Genomic DNA, 26,153 nt, shown 5'->3' on the forward strand with positions numbered 1-26,153 from the left:
ATCTTCTTTTTGTATTCTATAAATGTCTATGGCGGCGTTTCCTAACTGGGATGCCTCCAGCTGTTGCAAAACTACAACTCCCAGCATGCCCGGACAGCCTTTGGCTGTCCGGGCATGCTGGGAGTTGTAGTTTTGCAACAGCTGGAGGCACCCAGGTTGAGAAATCGTGGTCTATGGAAAAGTGTCCATCAGTGCACACATTGCATAAAAAGAACTGCAGTAATTTCAACAAGTTCTTTAAAACAATGGTCCTTATTTACTAAGAGTGTTGTGTAGGTTTCTTTGTGGGTTTTAATTCCCTACAATTTATTTTCCACGGTATTTACTAAGGTTTCCCTACATTTTCCCCTTTCCCTGCACTTTGCTTTTTTTTTTACACATGTTCTGATCTGTGGGGTTTTTCTCAGCTCAAATCCATCACATTTTATGTGGAAACCTTAGTAAATATGTTGGGTTTTTGTGAAAATGTCGGGAACACGCCCCTTTTTGGAGAACACGCCCCCTTTTCCCATCGGCCTAGCCCCTTTTTCGGGTTTTCTAAGCAAAATGGAGAGTTAGTCCGGGTTTTTTCAATTCAAATTTTGGCGCATTGCGACAGAATCTGGCGCACAACCCAACAAAACATGTCGGGTTTGCAATAGTAAATGAGGGCCAATGTGTGTACTAATGTCCACTTTTTTTTTTATAAGGACTTTAATGGAACCCACCAGTTCCAGACTCACCAGTAGCATTTAAAGGGAATGTGACAGCTCTTTATTAGGCCGGGCACAATGCCCCATAATTTCAACGCTCCAGTTATTCAGGGATTGAAAACCCTCAGGTTGTGTGTTTGCTCTATTTACTTCAATGGACTTAAAGGGGTATTCCAGGAATATTTTTATGTGACTATGCTACAGGGGCTGTAAAGTTAGTGTAATTCATAATATAGTGTCTGTACCTGTGTGTGACGGTTTTCTCACAATTCTTATGTGATTTTCAACCTCACTACTTATTTTTATCAGCATACAAAATGACTGTTGTCTCGGATTTTTCCCAGCTTGCAATGTGGCCAAGACCTGACATCACTAGTCACCTGATGACAGGGAGCCTGTCTGCTTCAATGGGTGGAGGGATCAATCTTCAACTAATGCAACAGCTGTAGGCACCCTGATTGAAAACCACAGGTCTTTTGTTTCAATGGGTGGGGTGGCTGTGTGGGAGGGAGGAAAATGGAATTTTGGGATTTGTAGTCAAAAAAAGAAAAGTCAAACAGGAAATACCAGTTCACAAAAAGCTAGCCACAGTGTTATGGTAATCTCACAACATAGTCATTCAGCCCCAAGACAAGCCCAGATCCTTCCTAAGCATGTCCATTACTGTCTGCCACGTACGTACTAAAATCACCTTATGCTGGAGAACCCCTTTATGTTGCAGTACCCCACACAACCTGAGAGGAGGTGGTGGCGCTGTTTCAGAAAAAAAAAATATTTCTGTTTTCTTTTTTTTTCTAAGTCTGGGTATCCCCTTTTAAATAACATGTAGTAGCGAGAATGATGACAAAAAGCTAAGGCCTCCACAGCAGTAGATCGCACATTTGTATCACACATTAGTAATCCTAATAAGAAAAATGGTGTTGTGTTTTGCAGGTGGAGGCTGTGAAGAAGGCTCTGCAGGATTTGCAGATGAACGTGGTTGAGATGACTGATGAAAGCGCCACTTTAGACGGCGGAGACGTGCTGTTTACAGGTAATAGATCCGGATACATTTTTTCATTCAGGGGGTGTCTAGTGTGGACAATGCCTTCCCTTTCACTAGGTCGTCCAAAATCGTGCTGATTGGTGGAAAGAACCTGATGCTAGATGCAGTACTTCCAGTACTTATCAGCTGCTGTATGATCCACAGGAATTTCCTTTCTGTCTGACCACAGTGCTCTCTGCTGACACTTCTTTCCATTTAAGGAACTGTCCAGAGTAGGAGAAAATCCCCATATAAAACCTATCCTGCTGTGGACAGTTCCTGACTAGTGTTGCTCGCGAATATTCGCAATTCGAATTTTATTTGCGAATATCGCATATTCGCGAATATTCGCGAATATAGCGCTATATATTCGTAATTACGAATATTCGTTTTTTTTTTTTGTTTTTTTTTTTCACAGTACACATCACAGTGATCATCCCTCTCTGCTTCCAGCTTATGTGGTGTAAGAAGGCTCTAATACTACTGTGTGAGACCAGTGTGCGAATGTTCGCATATGCGAAACTTTGAATACGTATATTTTCGCATATACGAATTTTAGTTAATACTAATTTTCGCGCACACGAATATTCGCATATACGAAAATAAAACGGGAATATTGCGAATATGACGAATTCGTCCATATATTCGCGAATATTCGCGAATTCGAATATGGCCTATGCCGCTCAATGCTTTTCCTGACTAGTGTTGAGCGGCATAGGCCATATTTGAATTCGCGATATTTTGCGAATATATGGACGAATATTTGACATATATTCGCTAAATTCGCATATACGTAATATTCGTGGTTTATTTTCGCATATACACAAATTCGCATATGCGAAGATTTGCATAAACCATAAGTAACATAGACAAAACTTCGCATATACGAAACATTGCAAATTCGGAAATCAACATACACCAATGTTTGCATATGCAAAAATTAGCAATTACGAAAATTACAGAAACAAACATTCGTATATGCGAAAATAAACATAAACTTTAACATAAGCATATAAATCGCATATACGAAAATTTAAACGAAATTCGCATATACGAAAAATCTGCATGGTCCGTAATTGTCATAAACAAACATTCGCATATACGAAAATTAGCAAACACGAAAATCAGTATAAACTAAAATTCGCATATGCGAATGTTTGTAAGTGCGAAAATTAACATAAACCAAAATCAGCAAATTCGAAAATCAACATACACCAATATTCGCATATGCGGAAATTAGCAAATGCGAAAATTACAGAAATATAGCACTATTTATTCATAATTACGAATATTATTTATTCCATATTTTCGCATATGCGAAAATTCGCACGCCAGTCTCACACAGTAGTATTAGAGCCTTCTTACACCACACAAGCTGGAAGCAGAGAGGGATGATCACTGTGATGTGTACTGTGAAAAAAAATAACGAATATTCGTAATTACAAATATATATCGCTGTATTCGCGAATTCGCGAATATATAGCGCTGTATTCGCGAATATGCGATATTCGCGAATAAAATTCGAATTGCGAATGTTTGCGAGCAACACTAGTAGTCACTGGTATGTCACGTGACTAAGTGGTGTTACCCAAATTTCCTTTGATAAAGCTGTGTTCCCTTACACAAAGCCCAGGAATGAGATCTCTGTAGCCAGAGCATTGGTGAACAACTTTATAGTGTTGAGCGGCATAGGCCATCGTCATCATATATTCTCAAATATTGGCATATTCTTAATATTCGCGTTTATTTTCGCATATGTGAAAATTCGCCTATACGAAAATTAACATATGCGTAAATTATTACATAAAAATCCGCATATGCGAAGATTCACATATACGAAAAATTTATATATGCTAATTTTAGTATATGCGAAAATTCGCACGACAGTCTCACACAGTAGTATTACAGCCTTCTTTACACCACACAAGCTGGAAGCAGAGAGGGATGATCACTGTGATGTGTACTGTGAAAAAAATAAAAAATAAAAAAATTAAAAAAAAGAATATTCGTAATTACGAATATATAGTGCTATATTCGCGAATATGCGATATTCGCGAATAAAATTCGCATTGCGAATATTCGCGAGCAACACTACAACTGTAGACCTTACCTTCTCCTGATGCAGATCATCACAATGCATATACTTGAATGTTGCTTGAATTGGTAAAGTTTAAAGGGGTACTCTGCCCCTAGACATTTTATCCCCTATCCAAAGGACCGGAATCCCCCCCCCCCCCCAGCCCCCTCCATTCAGGTCTATGGGAGGGGGCTTGACGGCTAGTGTACAGCCTCTTCCCATAGACATAAATGGAGGGGGCGTGGCAGCTGTGGGTTCACTCTGTGCACCGGATGACTGGGGTGGTGCGGCTAAGATTGCAGGGGTCCCCACATCTGGAACCCTGCGATCAGACATGTTATCCCTTATCGATAGGGGATAACATGTCTAGTGGTGGAGTACCGCTTCATGGGGTTTAGATTTGCAACTAGAGGTATAACCTGATAGTTATCATTTGTTTAATCTCCCTGTCTCTTAGCTGATGGCTGTTGGAAAAGTTATAAAATCCAGTTTTCCTTCCAAGCTTAAAGGGGTTATTCAGGAAAAAAAAACTTTTTTTTAGATATCAACTGGCTCCAGAAAGTTAAACAGATTTGTAAATTACTTATATTAAAAATTTTTTAATCCTTTCAGTACTTATGAGCTTCTGAAGTTAAGGTTGTTCTTTTCTGTCTAAGTGCTCTCTGATGACACGTGTCTCGGGAAACGCCCAGTTTAGAAGAGGTTTGCTATGGGGATTTACTTCTAAACTGGGCGATGACAGGGGTCATCAGAGAGCACTTAGACAGAAAAGAACAACCTTAACTTCAGAAGCTCATAAGTACTGAAAGGATTAAAAAAAATTTAATATAAGTAATTTACAAATCTGTTTAACTTTCTGGAGCCAGTTTATATATATATTATATATAATATTATATATTTCCTGGATAACCCATTTAAAGGTCTTAGTGGCCAGATTTAGCTGCAGCATGCATGCCTCCTTGCTCCCCCACCCTTCCCTGCTCTGCATGATTAATATACAGGGTTTGGCTTCCAGCATAACCTGAAGCTTTTGGGTCCAAATGTAACATCTGTAACTCGTCCTTACTAACAGGTACCATTTTTAATACTGGCGTCACCGTATGTGGATATGTATCCGAAAAACCAAAACTGAAGCATCGGTGGTAGATTGATTCTGCCTAGTACAGTAGTCTCCAAACTGTGGACCTCGTGCTGTTGCAAAACTACAACTCCCAGCATGCCCGGACAGCCGTTGGCTGTCCGGGCATGCTGAGAGTTCTAGTTTTGCAACAGCTGGGGACCCAAAATTTTTTAGACCTTGGGTCTACAAAAAGAAGTCCTGCTTAGTTTTGACTGGCGGCCGCCAAAAGTCACCACATCAAGTAAAAGTTGTCCTTTTAGGTTTTTTGGTTTTTTTTGTCGGTGGATTTAAATCATTCTTTTATTATTTATTTTATATTAAATACATAATGTTTATGATGAACACAGCAAAGAAAAAAAAAACGAATTTCTGAGCCGCAAACCCCAGAACGTACACTAGGTGGCAGTGCTGAGTAATGAGCCATTTCCTATATGCTTCATATGCTTCAATGCACAAAATTGTTCTTTTCTCTTTCCAGGACGAGAATTCTTTGTGGGTTTATCCAAAAGAACCAACCAACGAGGAGCAGAAATCCTGGCCGACACGTTTAAGGTAGGAATATGATTGTGTGCGCACCTCACGATTTATTGTCTTCATATACGTTATAGAAGGAAAGAATTTGGTTTTATATGGAGGTGCATATAACTAGACATTGTATACTTAAAGGGGTACTCCGGTGAAAAACTTTTTTTTTTTTTTTAAATCAACTGGTGCCAGAAAGTTAAACAGATTTGTAAATTACTTCTATTAAAAAAATCGTAATCCTTCCTGTACTTATTAGCTGCTGAATACTACAGCAGAAATTCCTTTCTTTTTGAAACACAGAGCTCTCTGCTGACATCATGAGCACAGTATTCTCTGCTGACATCTCTGTCCATTTTAGGAACTGTCCAGAGCAGCATTTGTTTGCTATGGGGATTTTCTCCTATTCTAGACAGTTCCTAAAATGGACAAAGATGTCAACAGAGAGCACTGTGCTCATGATGTCAGCAGAGAGCTCTGTGTTTTAAACGGAAAAGAATTTCCACTGTAGTATTCAGCAGCTAATAAGTATAGGAAGGATTAAGATTTTTTAATCGAAATAATTTACAAATCTGTTTAACTTTCTGGCACCAGTTGATTTAAAAAAAAAAAAAAAACGTTTTTCACCGGAGTACCCCTTTAAGGGAAAACACTTGAGCCATAACTACTGATAAAAGAGTAATTTTTATTTAATATATTTTAAAATCACAACTGTGACTAATGAATATATATATTGCATAGAAACCAAAATCAATGAATGTAAACAGATGAACGTACATTGGGCGCGGTGGTGGCAGGACTCCATTATGGGTAAGTGAGAGGCAACATTGTTAGATATCTTATCCCCTATCATTTGGATAGGGGATAAGATGTCTAGTAGCCAAGTACCCCTTTAAAGGGGTACTCCGGCGCTAAGACAACTTGTCCCCTATCGAAAGGATAGAGGATAAGATATGCACCTGCGGTGTCTATCCCAGCGATCCATGGTGGGTAGCTGGATACTATCGTAGTAGAGGTTACACACCCTTACCTTGTTGGTCGTAGTGACATTATTGCTAGACACCCACTATTGCTGCTGCAGCTCTCATTTATTATATTTTTTTTATATATTATGCACTAGCATTGTCCTATAACTTGCACCTGTTCCACCATCTTTTTTTCGGATTTGTTCATCTCTTTACATTCATTGATTTTGGTTTCTATGCAATATATATATTCATTAGTCACAGTTGTGATTTTAAAATAGATTAATAAAAATGACTCTTTTATCAGTAGTTTTGGCTCAAGTGTTTTCCCTTAAGTATACAATGTCTATTTATAGAGCTATACTGTAGTATTAGTCTATAGACCCGCAGCACCATTTAGATAGGGTTAAGATGTCAGTTATCCCCATGAAAGTAAGATTACAGTGCTGCTATTTTTTGTTGTAAATATAACTAGACATGTATCAGAGGTAAAGGATGGGCCCTTAGTAAGTGACAAAGACAACATTTATGTCGGTGTATGGTGTATGTCAGTGTATGGTATGTCGGTGTATGGTGTATGTCGGTGTATGGTGTATGTCGGTGTATGGTACATCGGTGTATGGTGTATGTCGGTGTATGGTATGTCGGTGTATGGTGTATGTCGGTGTATGGTACATCGGTGTATGGTGTATGTCGGTGTATGGTATGTCGGTGTATGGTATGTCGGTGTATGGTACGTCGGTGTATGGTACGTCGGTGTATGCTACATCGGTGTATGGTACGTCGGTGTATGGTACGTCGGTGTATGGTACGTCGGTGTATGGTACGTCGGTGTATGGTACGTCGGTGTACGGTGTATGTCGGTGTATGGTATGTCGGTGTATGGTACATAAGTGTATGGTATGTCGGTGTATGGTACATCGGTGTATGGTGTATGTCGGTGTATGGTATGTCGGTGTATGGTACATCAGTGTATGGTATGTGGGTGTATGGTACATCGGTGTAAGGTGTATGTCGATGTATGGTACATCGGTGTATGGTGTATGTCGGTGTATGGTACATCGGTGTATGGTGTATGTCGGTGTATGGTACATCGGTGTATGGTGTATGTCGGTGCATGGTATGTCGGTGTATGGTATGTCAGTGTATGGTACATCGGTGTATGGTGTATGTCAGTGTATGGTATGTCGGTGTAAGGTATGTTGGTGTATGGTACATCGGTGTATGGTGTATGTCAGTGTATGGTATGTCGGTGTAGGGTACATGTCGGTGTATGGTATGTCGGTGTATGGTGTATGTCGGTGTATAGAATGGCAGTGTATGGTATGTTGATGTATGGTGTATGTCGGTGTATGGTGTATGTCGGTGTATGGTACATGCCGGTGTATGGTACATGTCGGTGTATGGTACATGTCGGTGTATGGTGTATGTCGGTGTATGGTATGTCGGTGTATGGTATGTCGGTGTATGGTGTATGTCGGTGTATGGAATGTCTGTGTATGGTGTATAGAATGGCAGTGTATGGTATGTCGATGTATGGTATGTCGGTGTATGGTATGTCGGTGTATGGTATGTCGGTGTATGGTATGTCGGTGTATGGTACATCGGTGTATGGTGTATGTCGGTGTATGGAATGTCAGTGTATGGTGTATAGAATGGCAGTGTATGGTATGTCGATGTTTGGTATGTCGGTGTATAGTATGTCGGTGTATGGTGTGTCAATGTATGTAGATGTGTGGTGTGTGACAGGGAGGAGAATGTGACAGGGGAGGAGAGTGTGACAAGGGGAGATGTGAAATAGGCGGTGGCCATAAAATGGGTAGGTAGATGTGAAATGGTGGCGATTGAACATGAAATGGGGGTATTTCACAATTTTTTAAATTATATCGCATCACATATCGAAATCACAATATTTAGGCCCAAAACATTTTCCCCATATCGTGTAGCCCTAGTGTATGGTATGTCGGTGTACGGTGTGTCGGTGTATGGTGTGTCGGTGTATGGTGTGTCCGTATAAGGAGAGACCTGTCCCATTGTGCTGGCAGGACAGAGAGCCCCAATGACATTTTACCTATAAGTCCTGGTGGCTTTTTTAAACTATGGTTTCCCTGAAGAAACGCCTGTTTCGGATTGCGCTCCCTGCACCTGACAGCATTAGGGTACGTTCACATGTACACAGATTTGATGCACAGGATTTTCTACTGCAAATTGCAATGTAAACTAAATGAGTGAGCACAACTTCTACAAATCCTGCGCATCAAATCTGTGCAGGATCCTGTACGTGTTGGCTGTCCGGGCATGCTGACAGTTGTAGTTTTGCAATATCTGGAGGGCTGCAGTTTGGAGACCACTGCTTTCTATCATTAGGACAGTACAGCCCACTGTATATATTGACCTGCACTTCCATATAATGATACCAGTAATAATCCGAATCTCCTATTCCTGCAGGATTACGCAGTGTCCACGGTCCCCGTGTGCGATTACTTACATCTGAAGAGTTTTTGCAGCATGGCCGGACCCAACCTCATTGTCATCGGCTCCAGCGAGGCTGCTCAGAAAGCACTAAAGGTATTCAATAGTGTTGAGCGGCATAGGCCATATTCAAATTTGCGTATTTCGCGAATATATTGGGCGAATATTCGCCATATATTCGCATATGCGTAATATACGCGTACATTTTCGCATATGCGCAAATTACCACTAGCGAAAATGCGCATACAAAATATTCGTGTATGTGGAAATGCGTATATACGAAAAAAATTCACCAGACAATTCGCATATAAGAAAATTATTATATGTGATAATGCGCATACACGAAAAATTTTATGTCTGCAAATTCGCATATAGGAAAATAAAAATGCGTAAATTTGCCATTGTGCATTTTCGCATATGAGAATTTTTCTTTTGGACGAATTTTTTTGTGGCATTTTTCGTATATGCGCATTTTGTCCATATACTAACTTTCTTATATGCGAATATTCTGATTACTATTTTTCGTATATGCATATTTTCACATATGCTAATTCATAGGAGAAAATTCGCGTGTAAGAACATTAGTGCATGGTCAAATTCGCATATGCATAACATAGAACATTCGCATATAAGAAAATGAGCATATGCTAACATTTGCATAAGCGACAAAAAAAACGAATATTCGTAATTGCGAATATATAGTGCTATATTCGCGAATATTTGCGAATGTGCGATATTCGCAAATAAAGTTCTAATTGCGAATATTAGCGAGCAACACTAGTATTCAATGAGTTTATTAAGATGTTTGAAAGTCTCCGGGGACACAATGTAGTGGATTTATACTGTATCTATTTCCCAATTCTACATCTACAGCCAATTCTTGGGCTGAGCAGATACTTTTCTATTAATTCTTTATTAATATTAACTAAAGAGCCACAATATACTTTACTGACTTCAAGTTCCCATATGGCTGCATTAAAGGGGTACTCCGGTGGAAAAGCTATTTTATTTTTTTTTTGTTATTTTTTTTATCAACTGGTGCCAAAAAGTGAAACAGATGTGTAAATTGTTATTTTTTTAATTAATTTAATTTAAAAAAATCTATTAGAATTTTTTAATTATTTGTTTTTTAAAATCTTAATCCTTCCAGTACTTATCAGCTGCTGTATGCTCCAGAGGAAGTTGTGTAGTTATTTCCAGTCTGACCACAGTGCTCTCTACTGACACCTCTGTCCATGTCCGGAACTGTCCAGAGCAGGAGAGGTTTGCTATGGGGATTGACAGAGGTGTCAGCAGAGAGCACTGTGGTCAGACTGAAAAGAACTACACAACTTCCTCTGGAGCATACAGCAGCTGATAAGTAATGGAAGGATTGATATTTTTAAATAGAAGTAATTTACTAATCTGTTAACCTTTTTGGCACTAGTTGATTTAAAAAAAAAAAATATTCTACCAGAGTATCCCTTTAAAGGGGTACCCCAGCGTTCTGGACATTTTGTGCAGAATGCTCGGAGGTAGTGATCGTGACGTCACAGCCACGCCCCTCATGATGTCACGTCATGCCCCGTCCATTCAGGTCTATGGTAGGGGGTGTGTCGACCGACATGCCCCTCCCATAGACATGAATGGAGGGGGTGTGGCGTGACACCATGAGGAGGCGTGGCCGTGTCCCCACGACCACTGCCGCAGGAACCCGGCATTTATTTAGAACGCCAGGTGCTGCAGGAGATCAGGGGGGCCCCAGCGGCGGGATCCCCGCGATCAGATATCTTATCCCCTATCATTTCGATAGGGGATAAGATGTCTAGCAGCCAAGTACCCCTTTAAAGGGGTACTCCGGCGCTAAGACAACTTATCCCCTATCGAAAGGACCACGCTATCATCAGCCTCTGGAGCGAACATCGCTCCGGGTCTGATGACTCACGATCATGGGGCCGGAGTATCATGACGTCACGGCTCCGCCCTCATGTGACGTCACGCTCCGCCCCCTCAAAGCAAGCCTATGGGAGGAGGCATGGTGGGATAAGATGTGTTAGTGCCTGAGTACGCCTTTAAGTTTTTTTCTCCCATTGCAGTAGTTCCGGTTAAAGCTAATCTGTCAGCTCCGCAAGTAAACAGAGAGGCGGTGCTGTGCAGCAAGAGCATGCTGAATTCAGCAGTGGGATTAACTAGAACACTTACTATACTGTATATTACTGCAGCATCTGTATGTTTTCTCTGCCTCCGCCTCCCCTCTCCATAGACTTCTATGGTCATCTGTATCCTGATCTTGAGATGAATTTGAGCAGCTCTTTCAGATTGAGAGATGAGTTAGGGGGAGGTGGGCTAGCAGGAATGTAGGACAGAGACAGTTTTACCACAAAGTTTTTTATATTCATGTGTATGATTAAGTTATACAAATGGTTGTAAGTGTAATTACTATTAAACCCCTTAAGGACATTTAAAGTGTACCTGTTGTTACAAAAACTTTTGATATAATACAGAAATACAGGAAGTGGGGGCAGGACAAGCAGGGCTCTGTGCAGGCTCCTTGCTTGTCAATCACCCTGCTGTGTGAGCCGGAAGCATGTCATAGAGCCTCAGTGTACAGAGCCCTGCTTGTCCTCAGTGAACAGAGCCCTGCTTGTCCTCAGTGTACAGATCCCTGCTTGTCCTCAGTGTACAGATCCCTGCTTGTCCTCAGTGTACAGAGCCCTGCTTGTCCTCAGTTTACAGAGCCCTGCTTATCCTCAGTGTAGTACAGAGCCCTGCTTGTCCTCAGTGTACAGATCCCTGCTTGTCCTCAGTGTACAGATCCCTGCTTGTCCTCAGTGTACAGGGCCCCGCTTGTCCTCAGTGTACAGATCCCTGCTTGTCCTCAGTGTACAGAGCCCTGCTTGTCCTCAGTGTACAGAGCCCTGCTTGTCCTCAGTGTACAGAGCCTTGCTTGTCCTCAGTGTACAGATCCCTGCTGGTCCTCAGTGTACAGATCCCTGCTGGTCCTCAGTGTACAGAGCCCTGCTTGTCCTCAGTGTACAGAGCCCTGCTTGTCCTCAGTGTACAGAGCCCTGCTTGTCCTCAGTGTACAGAGCCCTGCTTGTCCTCAGTGTACAGAGCCCTGCTTGTCCTCAGTGTACAGAGCCCTGCTTGTCCTCAGTGTACAGAGCCCTGCTTGTTCACCCTCAATACCTGTATTTGGACTCCTCATAGAGACACACAGACAATAGCTGTAGAGACAAAAAATATACACATTTTTAACCAATGTATATTACAAATATACATATAATGGTGTTATCTACATTATATAAAAATATTTTGTTAACAGGTACACTTTAAGGACACAGAAACACCAACATAGACATACCCAACCCTGACCCCATTGACAAGAATAGGAGCGGTTTCAAGGCATTCTCTGTGACCTGTTCAGAGATGATTCTATGGGAGGGAGAGGCTAAACTGTGAACTAAAGCTACTGTGAATGTAATCTTATCTATAGACTGGTGTACTCCTTTCTATGATGATAAGGAGGAGACTGCTGGGAAGTGATCTTTACAGAACAAGAAGTCTCACCTTAAGAGTAGGCAGAGTGGCCATAGTGAAAGCTCCAAGATTGTAGGATTGCGGGGATTCAGGAGAGGCCCGCCATTTCTCATATAGTGACATAAAGCATAAGTGGGGTCCTATTATATTTAAAGTATATGCTAACCAACATTTCTTTATGTTGTGCTTGTTCATGAGACCTCTGTACTGTACATTGTTTGCAACTTCAGCCAACAAAGCCACCCCCCCCCCCTTATTACATCACCATACATAAAAATGGGCGCTAGCACTACAAATTCACAATGCATCACTGAAGGAACATATCTGGAAATATCTGAATACCGTAATTGTAGTCTTTGTTGTGAGGTTTTCCACTTCTTATGCCAGACCTCTAATGACTATGTTGGTCTATGGTTTGTACACAAATACCTAGATGGGTCCACAGCATAATGCAGAGGCCAAACCATGAAATAAAACATATGGCGTCATTGTATTCCTATGAAGCCAAAGTAAGTATTATCTCACAGTTTAGGTTCCTGCGACTCCCAATTGTGGGTGTGATGAAAAATAGAACTGAACCAGTTTAACAAGTACAATATAAAGAATGGAGGTGAACAAAGACATTCAGAAGTAATCCATTTTTTCAGAATTTCTCCCAAATTTTTGATTTTGGCAAATCCAAAACATTTGTCATTCAATTTAGTGATCAGAAGAATGGTCAGGTTAGGGCTACACTATCCTTAAAGTGTACCTGTTGTTAAAAAAAACTTTTTATATAATATTGATAATACCATTATATGTATATTTGTAATATACATTGATTAAACTATTTGTATATTTTTGGGTGAAAAAATATTGTCCCTGCCGCTATTGCCTGTGTGTCTCTATGAGGAGTCCAAATACAGGAAGTGAGGGCGGGACAAGCAGGGCTCTTTGCAGGCTCCTGGCTTGTCAATCATCCTGACGTATGAGCTGGAAGCATGTCACAGAGCCTCAGTGTACAGAACCCTGCTTGTCCTCAGTGCACAAAACCCTGCTTGTCCTCAGTGCACAGAGCCCTGCTTGTCCTCAGTGTACAGAGCCCTGCTTGTCCTCAGTGTACAGAGCCCTGCTTGTCCTCAGTGCAAAGAGCCCTGCTTGTCCTCAGTGCACAGAGCCCCGCTTGTCCTCAGTGCACAGAGCCGCGCTTGTCCTCAGTGTACAGAGCCCTGCTTGTCCTCAGTGTACAGAGCCCTGCTTGTCCTCACTGCAAAGAGCCCTGCTTGTCCTCAGTGCACAGAGCCCTGCTTGTCCTCAGTGTACAGAGCCCTGCTTGTCCTCAGTGTACAGAGCCCCGCTTGTCCTCAGTGTACAGAGCCCTGCTTGTCCTCATTGTACAGAGCCCTGCTTGTCCTCAATGTACAGAGCCCTGCTTGTCCTCAGTGTACAGAGCCCTGTTTGTACTTGTTTAATGAATCAACCATTACAACATCATATGGCAGAGAGCTCCATAGTCTCACTGCCCTTACAGTAAAGAATCCCCATCTGTGATGATGGTAAACCATCTTTCCTATAAATGTAGAGCAGTGGTTTCAAACTGTGGCCCTCCAGATGTAGCAAAACCTCAACTCCCTGGGAGTTGAGGTTTTGCCACATCTGGAGGGCCACAGTTTGAGACCACTAATGTAGAGGATGCCTCCTTGTCATGGTTACAGATCTAGGTACAGAACATTGTCATGCCAAAAGGGAAATGGTTTTCCTAGAACCCAATATTCGTCATGTTGCCAGATGGTGCAGGATCATCAATCATTCCAGAAGACATGTTGCTAGTGCTCCAGACGCCAGTGGTGGCTTTATATATCTTCAACCAATGCTTGGTATTGTGCATGGTGGTCACAGGCTTGTGTCTTCCAGGAACATCGTAGATACGTTAAAGGGGTACTTCAGCTAAAAACATCTTATCCCCAATCCAAAGACGCGGCACCCCGGTCATGCGCGCAGAGTGAACTCTGCTCCGTGCCAAATCACTGGCGACTACAGCTTCAGCCTGCCCAGAGATTGCAGGGGTCCCCAGCGGTGGGACCCCCGTGATCAGACATCTTATCCCCTATTCTTTGGAAAGGTGGATAAGATGTTTTCACCAGAGTACCCCTTTAAAGGGGTACTCCAGTGGCAAACTTTTTTTTTTTTAATCAACTGGTGCCAGAAAGTTAAACAGATTTGTAAATTACTTCTATTAAAAAATATTAATCCTTCCAGTACTTATTAGCTGCTGAATACTACAGAGGAAATGATTTTCTTTTTGGAACACAGAGCTCTCTGCTGACATCATGAGCACAGTGCTCTCTGCTGACATCTCTGTCCAGAGTAGGAGAAAATCCCCATAGCAAATATAGGCTGCTCTGGACAGTTCCTAAAATGGACAGAGATGGCAGCAGAGAGCACTGTGCTCGTGATGTCAGCAGAGAGCACGGTGTTCCAAAAGGAAAATAATTTAATAGACATAATTTACAAATCTGTTTAACTTTCTGGCACCAGTTGATTTAAAAGAAAAACGTTTTCCACCGGAGTACCCCTATAAGTTCCCAATGAACAGATCTAATGCCAACAATGCTCTTGATCAGTTTGGAACTCTCCATTGTATGTTGCGCATGTTGTTTACTTCACGATCTTGTTCTGTGAGCTGGTCTGGCTGAACCCATGGAGATACTGTGTGTGGTAGCCCTTGGGGGGTATAGTGTAGTTGGGGTGTTGCTGTGTTGGAATATGAGGGGTTAATTTAACCCTTGTCACTCGTGACGCCAGGGTGAGGGTTAATACGCTGAATTAGTTGCAAGGCCTATCGCCACCCTTCCCAGAAATGATAGGTGCGTGCAGAAATAAACGATTGTCCACGGCAGTGCTGAACTTGAACTTGCAGGAACTTTGCTGATGAATTGCGGTACATTCAGTAATGGTAACAGTCTTAGCAACAGAGTCTATTATCAGCTCGGCAGTGACTGACAGTTGCTTAGGACCGATAAGTTATCCTGAGATAAGTAGAATTAGGTTTTGCAGAGATCCGCTGGATTTAGGGATCTGTTTAGGGGTCCGTTGCCGCAAGGCTTTCGCCTAGTGGTTGCCGATGACAGCTGCGCAGATCCGTCCTCATCAGCAGCCCACGAGGAAAGAGAGAGATTAATGGCCGCCGCTCCCTTAGGAGGGGCAGGGCCGTTTTGGATTGGTCCATGTCAGCTGTCAATCACCGTTACAAAGCATGGTGGGTGATCACCTGACTACCTCCAAAGGTCCTTGAGTAAAAACCATAGAGTCCTGGAACGCATCACATGACCCGCAGGTCCTGCGACACTACAACAAGGTAAGTACACTTTATATACATATAGACAATATGAATTTGAATAATTTTAATTCTTAAAGTGGTGACTAGGGGCTAACTATAGATGAGGATCCCACTGGTACCTAGAAACTCTGACTTTGGGGACCTCACCACAAGGTAACGGATGCAATCCGGTACCGGGACACCACACTGTGGCTGAAACATGGATAAAAATGTTGATGTTTGAAATTGGAGAGTCCAATGAAATAAAAATAAAATACTGCCATATATTAATAATTCCAATTTATTATGATTTATGGAGTGACTTTTCTGAGCTCTTTCATGGGGAAAACAACTTAATTTCTCAATTTCCAGACCTGTTGACGCATCAGACGACCTATTGGTTCGCTGCAGGTCTGCACAGTGTTCACTATATGACGGTAACATTTTACAGGTGATGGAAATTCATCGTCTGCACTTCCCTTAACCAGAGGGAGTGCGATGAACCAGTCAGATCTCTTTAATATTCAGAACCAGACATGGAAAATATTAAGCAGAAAGATTTATCTCTACTGGGACAGTGTAGAAATGAAAGAAGGTCAAAGGGAACCAATGATGACCAGTACGTGCTCCGCCAAATGATATTCATATAGAGCAGGGCTCTCCAACATGTGGCTCTCCTGCCGTTGCACAACTGGCAAGCTGAGAGTTGTGGTTTTTGTAACTGCATTAGGTTGGCACCACGTTTTTGCAATACAGTTCCCGTATCAGGTTTTTGATTAAAAAAAACTGATTCCTCAAAACCTGACTAAACTGTATCAAAACGTGTGTACAAATTTTAATCTGTATATGGTTTGAAAAATGATGTCCGGTTCATCTGTATACGTTTTTAACTTTTCATTCCATTATGAATAAAGTTTCACTTGTTTGATTGAAATTCCAAGAAAAAAACTGTGCAAAGTAAAAAACCGTATGGTGAAAACCGGATGGAACCATACACGCATATGGTTCTGTACAGTTCCCATTGACTTCCACGTAAAAAAAAAAAACATATACGTTTTAATACGGTTTTTCACCCGGACCAAAAACCGTGGTAGGCTACGGTTTTGGGTACAAAAACTGACAAAACCGTACAGGATGCAAAACTGACTCAGCCTGATGCATCCTTTTGGCATACGGTTTTCAATGGAGAGTCAATGCATACGGTTTTCAATACGGTTCCGTAGGGTTTTCAAGCCTAAGAGACAATGTATAGGGTTTAAGTTGATCCATACTCATGTGTATTCTGATGGCCATTGACTTACATCTGATGTATGACCCAAAACTCATGTGAACAGAACCTAAGAATTGTGTCTGCAATAGAGACATATCATGAAGTATTTGCTATTTTGTAGACCATGCAGCAGATGAGTGATCACCGCTATGACAAGCTGACGGTACCGGATGATGCGGCTGCCAACTGCGTCTATTTAAGCATCCCAGGGAAAGGTCACGTTCTCCTGCACCGAGCACCTGAGGAATTCCCTGAGAGTGGCAAAGTAAGTTATAGTCATCTGGAATATTTATTTTATTATAAAAATTATTATAATTTTTTTATTATTATTTTTTATGCACATAACAGTAAAAATATATCCACAAAAAGGAAATGTGATGTCCTAGTACGGGATCTGCATCTCACAGTCCTATCAGCTTCAGTCCCTGCACGTCCCCAGGGCTCACCTGCATTGTACCCCTATAATCTGTATACTTGTATATTATGTGTAAATGACCTTTGATATGGTCACATGGTTGTTGATCACATGATTATAGTTGTCACATGTTAAAGTCACATGTTTTGTTACCCAGAGAGCACCAGGTAACCAGATGACCCACAGCTAGCCTATGGGCTGCTTGCTCAACCCCCCCTTTATAAGGAAGGGAGGAGCTACAATCTCTCTCTTTTGATCTCACTTTCTGCTGAGATCAAGTCAAGTCCAGATGTCTCAGAACCAGTGTCCAGCACATCTGGAGGCCTCAAGCCTAAATTACAGCCACAAGTCAGTAAGTCATCTCTGTCTGCTGTCACTATCTTCAGTAGTGTTGAGCGGCATAGGCCATATTCGAATTCGCGAATATTCGCGAATATATGGACGAATATTCGTCATATATTCGCGAATATTCGCATATTCGTTATATCCTCGTTTTATTTTCGCGTATGCGAAAATACGCGCATGCGAAAATTAACATATGTGGAAATTCGCATATGCGAAAATTAACATATGCTAATTTTCGTATATGCGAATTTTCGCACGCCAGTCTCACACAGTAGTATTACAGCCTTCTTTACACCACACAAGCTGGAAGCAGAGAGGGATGATCACTGTGATGTGTACTGTGAAGAAAAGAAAAAAAAAAAAAAAAAAAAACGAATATTCGTAATTACGAATATATAGCGCTATATTCGCGAAATTCGCGAATTCGCGAATATGCGATATTCGCGAATAATATTCGAATTGCGAATATTCGCGAGCAACACTAATCTTCAGTCAAGTCAAGTCTATTACAGTCAGCGTGGCTGTCCTAAAGTCTGTCAAAGTCACTGCAAGCCCCAGCAAGCTGCGAGGTCCCCTGTGTTACTGGTCACCTCTCTGGGATGCTGGCCCAGTTGTAAAGACTGTGCCATCTGTCTACCTCAGTAAGGCTACCGTTAACCCTAACCTGGCCTTGGACTCTTATTTGCCCTGCCTAACTAGGACTAGCGGTGCTACCGTTCGGCTGGTTCCCGGTAAAACCACGCCCTGGCGTCACAAACATTTAGAAGTTTACAAAATCTGCCCCCATACACCTCACATCGCACCCCCGTGGCTCACCACATAAACATACAAGACCGCACAATACAACACATCAAAACAACCCCCCCTTCCCCAGAGAAAAAATATAGTTGTCATTATTAGGGCCCATGTAAACAACAAAGCTGCTGGCACATCCACAAGGGGCTCTGCTGGCACTTCCATAAGGGGCTCTGCTGGCACATCCATAAGGGGCTCTGCTGGCACATCCATAAGGGGCTCTGCTGGCACATCCACAAGGGGCTCTTCTGGCACATCCATAAGGGGCTCTGCTGGCACATCCATAAGGGGCTCTGCTGGCACATCCATAAGGGGCTCTGCTGGCACATCCATAAGGGGCTCTGCTGGCACATCCACAAGGGGCTCTGCTGGCACATCCATAAGGGGCTCTGCTGGCACATCCACAAGGGGCTCTGCTGGCACATCCACAAGGGGCTCTGCTGGCACATCCATAAGGGGCTCTGCTGGCACATCCATAAGGGGCTCTGCTGGCACATCCATAAGGGGCTCTGCTGGCACATCCATAAGGGGCTCTGCTGGCACATCCATAAGGGGCTCTGCTGGCACATCCATAAGGGGCTCTGCTGGCACATCCACAAGGGGCTCTGCTGGCACTTCCATAAGGGGCTCTGCTGGCACATCCATAAGGGGCTCTGCTGGCACATCCACAAGGGGCTCTGCTGGCACATCCACAAGGGGCTCTGCTGGCACATCCACAAGGGGCTCTGCTGGCACATCCACAAGGGGCTCTGCTGGCACTTCCATAAGGGGCTCTGCTGGCACTTCCATAAGGGGCTCTGCTGGCACTTCCATAAGGGGCTCTGCTGACACTTCCATAAGGGACTCTGCTGGCACATCCATAAGGGGCTCTGCTGGCACTTCTATAAGGGGCTCTGCTGGCACTTCCATAAGGGGCTCTGCTGGCACATCCATAAGGGGCTCTGCTGACACATCCATAAGGGGCTCTGCTGGCACTTCTATAAAGGGCTCTGCTGGCTCATCCATAAGGGGCTCTGCTGGCACATCCACAAGGGGCTCTGCTGGCACATCCATAAGGGGCTCTGCTGGCACTTCTATAAGGGGCTCTGCTGGCTCATCCATAAGGGGCTCTGCTGGCACATCCATAAGGGGCTCTGCAGACTTTGATCCATTGTGTGACCATAGCCCATTGGTTTTCAGCTACAAAGTCTAAAATAGAAAGCATAGATTTTAAGAAACGGAGAATTTGATACATTATAGTGAACGATACAAAGTATCTGATGTGATCCTTATACAAGGATTAAGCTGTATTTATATCTATGGACTGAAAAACTATGGACTGAAAAAGAATAATATATGCATGAACTTTGACCTTTTTTTTTTTCTAGGTGTTCGAGAAGCTGAAGGACCACATGCTGATTCCTGTGGCCAATTCTGAGTTGTCCAAAGTGGACGGATGCCTGACCTGCTGTTCACTACTGATAAACAAGTCCCCAAGCCTCTGAGAACATGGACTCGGCCCTGTGTCCTCAGCAATGAGCGCACACTGCGGTCACTTCTCTCCAATGTTCGTTATCCTGACAATCCGACACTGAGCTAATACTACGTGAAATCCACTTCTAAAATTGAGGGCTAAAGTTACTCACCAAAAGTCAAATCATCACGTTAAACCATATGAGTCATCCAAGAAAAGCCTTAAATTCTCACACACAGCCTGATCTATCACACCAAATCCCATTTATGAATATTCCACAAAATCATGTGAATTTGCTAAGATTTTTACACTGAGGGTCCATTTACATAATGAGGTGAGATCGACCTACATAATTGTTACCACCTAATGTCTCTAGAGTGAGGGGCATTACTTTCTACTTGGCCAATGAGAGACCAAAACTGTTCAGTTGCAATTCAGTAGCATCTTCAATATTCTCCAGTAGTCATGAGGCTTGGTGGGGTCTATGGCACGTGCAAATTTCTACTGGGTACCTAAAGGTGGTCCTCCAGTCATGGCTGACTCCCCCAAAATGGGCGTTGTGTATAAACCGCTTAAACTCCACCTTAAAGGGGTACTCTGATGGAAAACTTATTTTTTTTATATGAACTGGTGCCAGAAATTTAAACAGATTTGTAACTATCTTGTATTAAAAAAATCTTTATCCTTCCAGTACTTATTAGCAGCTGTATACAGAGGAAATTCTTTGCTTTTTTAATGTCTTTTTTGTGTTGTCCACAGTGCTCTCTGCTGACACCTCTGTCCATGTCAGGAACTGTCCAGAGTAGCATAGGTTTGCTATGAGGAATTTCTCCTGCTCTGGACAGTTTCTGATACGGGCATCAGGTGTCAGCAGAGAGCACTGTGGACAAGACAAAAAATAAATTCAAAAAGAAAAGAATTTCCTCTGTAGCATACAGCTGCTAAAAAGTACCGGAAGGATAAATATTTTTTAATAGAAGTCATTTACAAATCTGTTTAACTTTCTGGCACCAGTTGGCTTAAAAAAAAAAATAATGTTTTCCACCGGAGTACCCCTTTAATAACTACAGTGACCAATCAGAGTCCCTCTTTCCATGGTTTAGACTAAGCTTAAAGGGTCTATCCATGATTAGTTAAGAGGGTCCAATTGTCCATAGGCTGTACCTGGTATTACATCTTATGGTTTTCGGCCAACATCACGTATATGGGGGCCTGCCAATTCTTCCTCGACTTAAAGGGGTATTCCAGGAAAAAACTTTTTTATATATATCAACTGGTTCCAGATTTGTAAATTACTTCTATTAAAAAATCTTAATCCTTTCAGTACTTATGAGCTTCAGAAGTTAAGGTTGTTCTTTTCTGTCTAAGCAATCTCTGATGACGTGTCTCGGGAACCGCCCAGTTTAGAAGCAAATTCCCATAGCAAACCTCTTCTAAACTGGGCGGTTCCCGAGACACGTGTCATCAGAAAAGAACAACCTAAACTTCAGAAGCTCAGAAGTACTGAAAGGATTAAGATTTTTTTATAGAAGTAATTTACAAATCTGTTTAACTTTCTGGAGCCAGTTGATATATAAAAAAAAAAGTTTTTTCCTGGATAACCCCTTTAATCTGGCAGAGGAGATTGAATTTTAACTACCCAAAACTTTTTTTTTTTTTTTTTTTGTTCAGGAGTCTGGCAGCGCTTTACCCAATTCAGAATACATGAACGCTCTCCCAGGCAGAGCATTCATGTGTATGGTGTCATCGGGACAGATAGCTGGCGGCTAAATACCGGTAAGCGTTCTGCCAACCTGACTAATGTGTATGGCTATAGACTAAACTGTAATACTAGACTCAGCCAATTGATAAAAAAAAATTGTACATTTCGGGAAAAAGCTTTTTTATGATTGGTTACCGCGGGTGATAATTCAATTTTTGGTAGTATGTAAGTACAGGGGGTTTAGCCACAGGCAACCCTAACACCATACTTGCCAATAGTTAGAAAGCAAGAATCTGTACATTTATGCCCTGCCTTGGGAGCACCCCCCCCCCCAAACATCACAGGAACACCCCTAAAACTTTCAGAACACCCACTCCTTATGCAAACCCCACCATTACCCTGCCAAAATCGGGACTATTGGTATCTAACACAGTGGGGGCAACAAATCCAGAGCCCAGACAAACATCACTATAGGGGGGATTTATCAATGCTTGACACCAGAAAACTACTGTGAAAATGTTGCAAATTTTTTACGCAATGATCAAAATTTTTGGCCAAAACATAGAAAAAGTCAGTATTAAACAATTGCACAAAAATTTTCAACTAAATCCTCCCCTAAAACCATTGATAATCTCCCCCCCCCTCCCCCTATATCCCTATAGTATAGGATGCCAAATGAATCAATGGTCTACATTTAGATGAATTTTGGTACAGCCCAAAAATGGCCACCTCCACTGTGCCTAAGTGTTTGGTGACTTCAACTTGTATCATAAATGTTTTAGAATATTTTTTTTCTCCTTTTAGTCTTATGAAATACACGTTGACATTCTATCAAACTAGGATTTTAGAAAATTGTAGATTACTGTTTTAGGAAATATTTGTGGTGCACATGTTAAAATCTTACACGATGTTATCAAAAAAATAAATTAAATAAAAAATTACCAGAAGGGTCTTGCTACAGAATTTCTGAAATGGCACTTTTTTTGTTGTAAAGCAAGCAGTATGGGAATAAAAATGATCTGCCCGCCCTGCTGACTTGGCTGATAATATTTGCTTTCCATGTTTTGTACCTTTTCTAAGGACTCTCTTTCTTTCTGTGCCTCTGTTATTCCTCTGGGAAACATATGAATAGAAATAATAGTTGGGGTTTTTAGAGAGGAGGGTTATATTAACCCCCTCCGCTCCACTGAATGTCATGAATGTTACTTTTCAAAGAGCAGGTATAGCAGGTGTCATGGGTCCAGCAGCAAAGGTGGCCCCATGTCTACTAAGGCTTACCATTTACCAGTGTTTGCCAATCAGGGTGCCTCCAGCTGTTGCAAAACCACAACTCCCAGCATGCCTTCGGCTGGCCGGGCATGCTGGGAGTTGTAGTTTTGCAACAGCTGGAGGCACCCTGGTTGTAAAACACTGCCATACACAATAGCTGTCAACTAAACGTTTGTTCAGCTCACAGCTGTACCTCCTGATTCTCACCACACACTTGCACTCTCGGCTTGGCTGAGCATGCAGTTGTTATAAATGGGGAATGTACAAAGGTAGAAACATGGGAGGAATGACACTGTGTACTGAGCGAGACTTGTACGAAGAGTTGTAATTTGCAACAGCTGGAGGCACCCTGGTTATAAAACACTGCCATACATATTAGCTGTCAACTAAACGTTATACCTCCTGCTTCTATCCCCACACATGCACTCTCGGCTTGGCTGAGCATGCATGCATTCTAAATGGGGAGAGATGTTCTTATTACTTCCACTTTCTGTTTGTCACATGACCCCCACCATTCCTTTTCTGTAGAAACATGGGAGGAATGGCACAGTGTACTGAGAAGAGACTTGTACAAAGCGGTGTTGGCATCTTACATGGTACGCCAATGTTACTTCTGCGCGAGTCTCCATTACGGCGAGGAAAAGCTATCTGCCTTACTATCGCTCACTCCATTGTACAATTTGCGCATTTATACCGTCATAGCAATTCATTGTCATTATGTCAAGTACTCCTCCATTCTGAATGAACTTGAGATAATATTCCACCTGAAATGGTTAGTTGAAAACTGGCTGCCACTTAAAGTGAAACACAACCTTTTTTCATATCAACTCGCTCCAGAGAGATAAACAGATTTGTAAATTACTTCTATTAAAAAAAAAAAAAGCGTAATCCTACCAGTACTTATCAGCTGCTGAAGTTGAGTTGTTCTTTTCAGTCTGACCACAGTGCTCTCTGCTGACACCTCTGTCTGTCTCAGGGACTGTCCAGAGTAGAAGCAAATCCCCATAGCAAACCTCTCCTGCTCTGGACAGTTCCTGAGACAGGCAGAGGTGTCAGCAGAGAGCACTGTGGTCAGACTGAAAAGAACAACTCAACTTCAGCATCTGATAAGTACTGGAAGGATTAAGATTTTTTTTTAATAGAAGTAATTTGCAAATCTGTTTCTGGAGCGAGTTGATATGAAAAAATATAGTTCTTCACTGGAATACCCCTTTTAAATAGAAACTGTCATTTGAACAAACTTTGCATAGATCAATAGTGCAAGTGAATATAAGAAACTTTGTAATATATCTCATTAGAAAGAAAGAAAAATACTCCTTTCTCTGGTTATTAGCTTCTTCCTCCCCCCCCCCCCACCCCACCCCCCTTGAGACTGTATTCCACTCTGAAAATCAGCTCAGCTTTGTCCTGTGTCTGCAAGACAAGCTATACAAGTCTATGGAGGGGGGAGGAGGGAGCTCAAGACAAGCAATACAAGTCTATGGAGGGGGGAGGAGGGAGCTCAAGACAAGCCATACAAGTCTATGGAGGGGGGGGGAGGGGGGAGCTCAAGACAAGCTATACAAGTCTATGGGGGGGGGGAGCTCAAGACAAGCTATACAAGTCTATGGAGGGGGGAGGAGGGAGCTCAAGACAAGCTATACAAGTCTATGGAGGGGGGGGAGGAGGGAGCTCAAGACAAGCTATACAAGTCTATGGAGGGGGGGGGGAGGAGGGAGCTCAAGACAAGCTATACAAGTCTATGGAGGGGGGGGGGGGAGGAGGGAGCTCAAGACAAGCTATAAAAGTCTATGGGGCGGGGGGGAGGATGGAGCTGTGCCCACCAGCTCTGGGAGAACTGCAAAATATAGATCAAGCCTGAAGAGCAGAAATCTGCTGAAAAATGGTCAGAAATAGTACTGCTTCTCATGTGCATACATAGGGCGGCTTATCCTAAAAAGTCACCTGTAATGACAGGTACCCTTTAAAGGGTAATGCTAATACTCTAGCATTTGCCAATATACCCCCACAGAATAAGGAATAAGTGTTTTCTTGCAGAGGGGGGGGAGAGGGGGGGGTTGACATGTGCCCTCTATGCATTCTCTATAGGAGCACAGGAGATTCAAGGGTTGCGCTGGAGATGCCTGGGACCCCCAACCGAGCATGGGCAGACACTTATCCCTTATCCTGTCGATAGGGGTTCACCATTCTCGACATCGTGGAGGCCCTAGCTTTCCGACTTCCCCATACGATCAGACAGTTGTCCCCAATTCCAGTTTTTTCCAACCAGGGTGTCTCCAGCTGTTGCAAAACTACAACTCCCAGCATGCCCGGACAGCCGTAGGCTGTCCGGGCATGCTGGAAGTTGTAGTTTTGCAACAGCTGGAGGCACCCTGGATGGAAAACACGGTTCTGTCCCGTGGATAACTCTGCAAGTTGGATAAACTCCTTTAAGAGATTAAAAGGAATAACTATAATAAAATCCTGTTCTTTAATAAAATTTTAATGATCCTTACAGAAAAGCTAATGAATATTTTATCCGTAAGTAACTGTGTTGCTTAGTAACCTCCTCTCAGAGAATTCCAGCCGTATGTTGACGGGTATTTTGCAAGTGATTCAGGGCAAAAAAAAAAAAAGTTAATTTTATTATTTACTGTAGCTGCTATTCTAATGCATTGCCGCTCAGATACCCTTTTGTACACACTACAACCAGTAAGGACCAAGGCAAGATGCGAGCACTGTAAAGGGGTTGTCCAACAGGAAACCTTATTTTTTGAAAGCCGCTGCTGCTTGTTAGCAACTCCCCATTGAGAAAAGGAGTTGTCGAAATATTGCTAATGTATGAATTATCTTATAGGGTGTTGTGACCTTATATCTGTATATTGTATTTAATTGACATTTTTCCTCATTTACGGTACTTGTAGGTGTGTAATGTATGGCCTGTTAAAATCTTTATACTGTGAATAATGTATACTCAGGAAGTAAAACAAAAAACTGTAGCTAGATTCAATAGGCATCTAATAGACCATAATAAAGGGGTACTCCCCTGGAAAACATTTTTTTTAACCCCTTAAGGTCTCGGGGTTTTTCCGTTTTTCCTCCTTACCTTTTAAAAATCATAACCCTTTCAATTTTGCACTTAAAATTCCATATTATGGCTTATTTTTTGTGCCACCAATTCTACTTTGCAGTGACATTTGTCATTTTACCAAAAAATCTACGGCAAAACGGAAAGA

At 42.3% G+C, this 26,153-nt stretch overlaps 1 protein-coding gene across 3 annotated transcripts in view; it reads left to right on the forward strand.

Moving 5' to 3' along the window:
- The window catches only part of DDAH1 (dimethylarginine dimethylaminohydrolase 1), a 90,837-nt gene extending 68,227 nt beyond the window's left edge, over positions 1 to 22,610 (forward strand). For all 3 annotated transcript variants that reach the window (XM_056532507.1, XM_056532506.1, XM_056532508.1), the window contains exons 2-6: positions 1,626 to 1,725; positions 5,392 to 5,465; positions 8,849 to 8,968; positions 17,081 to 17,224; positions 19,882 to 22,610. In XM_056532507.1, coding sequence (XP_056388482.1) covers positions 1,626 to 1,725; positions 5,392 to 5,465; positions 8,849 to 8,968; positions 17,081 to 17,224; positions 19,882 to 19,998 — 555 coding nt within the window. In that variant the 3' untranslated portion in view covers positions 19,999 to 22,610. The remainder of the gene's footprint in view (positions 1 to 1,625; positions 1,726 to 5,391; positions 5,466 to 8,848; positions 8,969 to 17,080; positions 17,225 to 19,881) is intronic.
- The last annotated feature ends 3,543 nt before the right edge of the window (positions 22,611 to 26,153 follow it).

This window comes from Hyla sarda, chromosome 7 (assembly GCF_029499605.1).
Source record: "Hyla sarda isolate aHylSar1 chromosome 7, aHylSar1.hap1, whole genome shotgun sequence".
NCBI classification, from domain to species: domain Eukaryota; kingdom Metazoa; phylum Chordata; class Amphibia; order Anura; family Hylidae; genus Hyla; species Hyla sarda.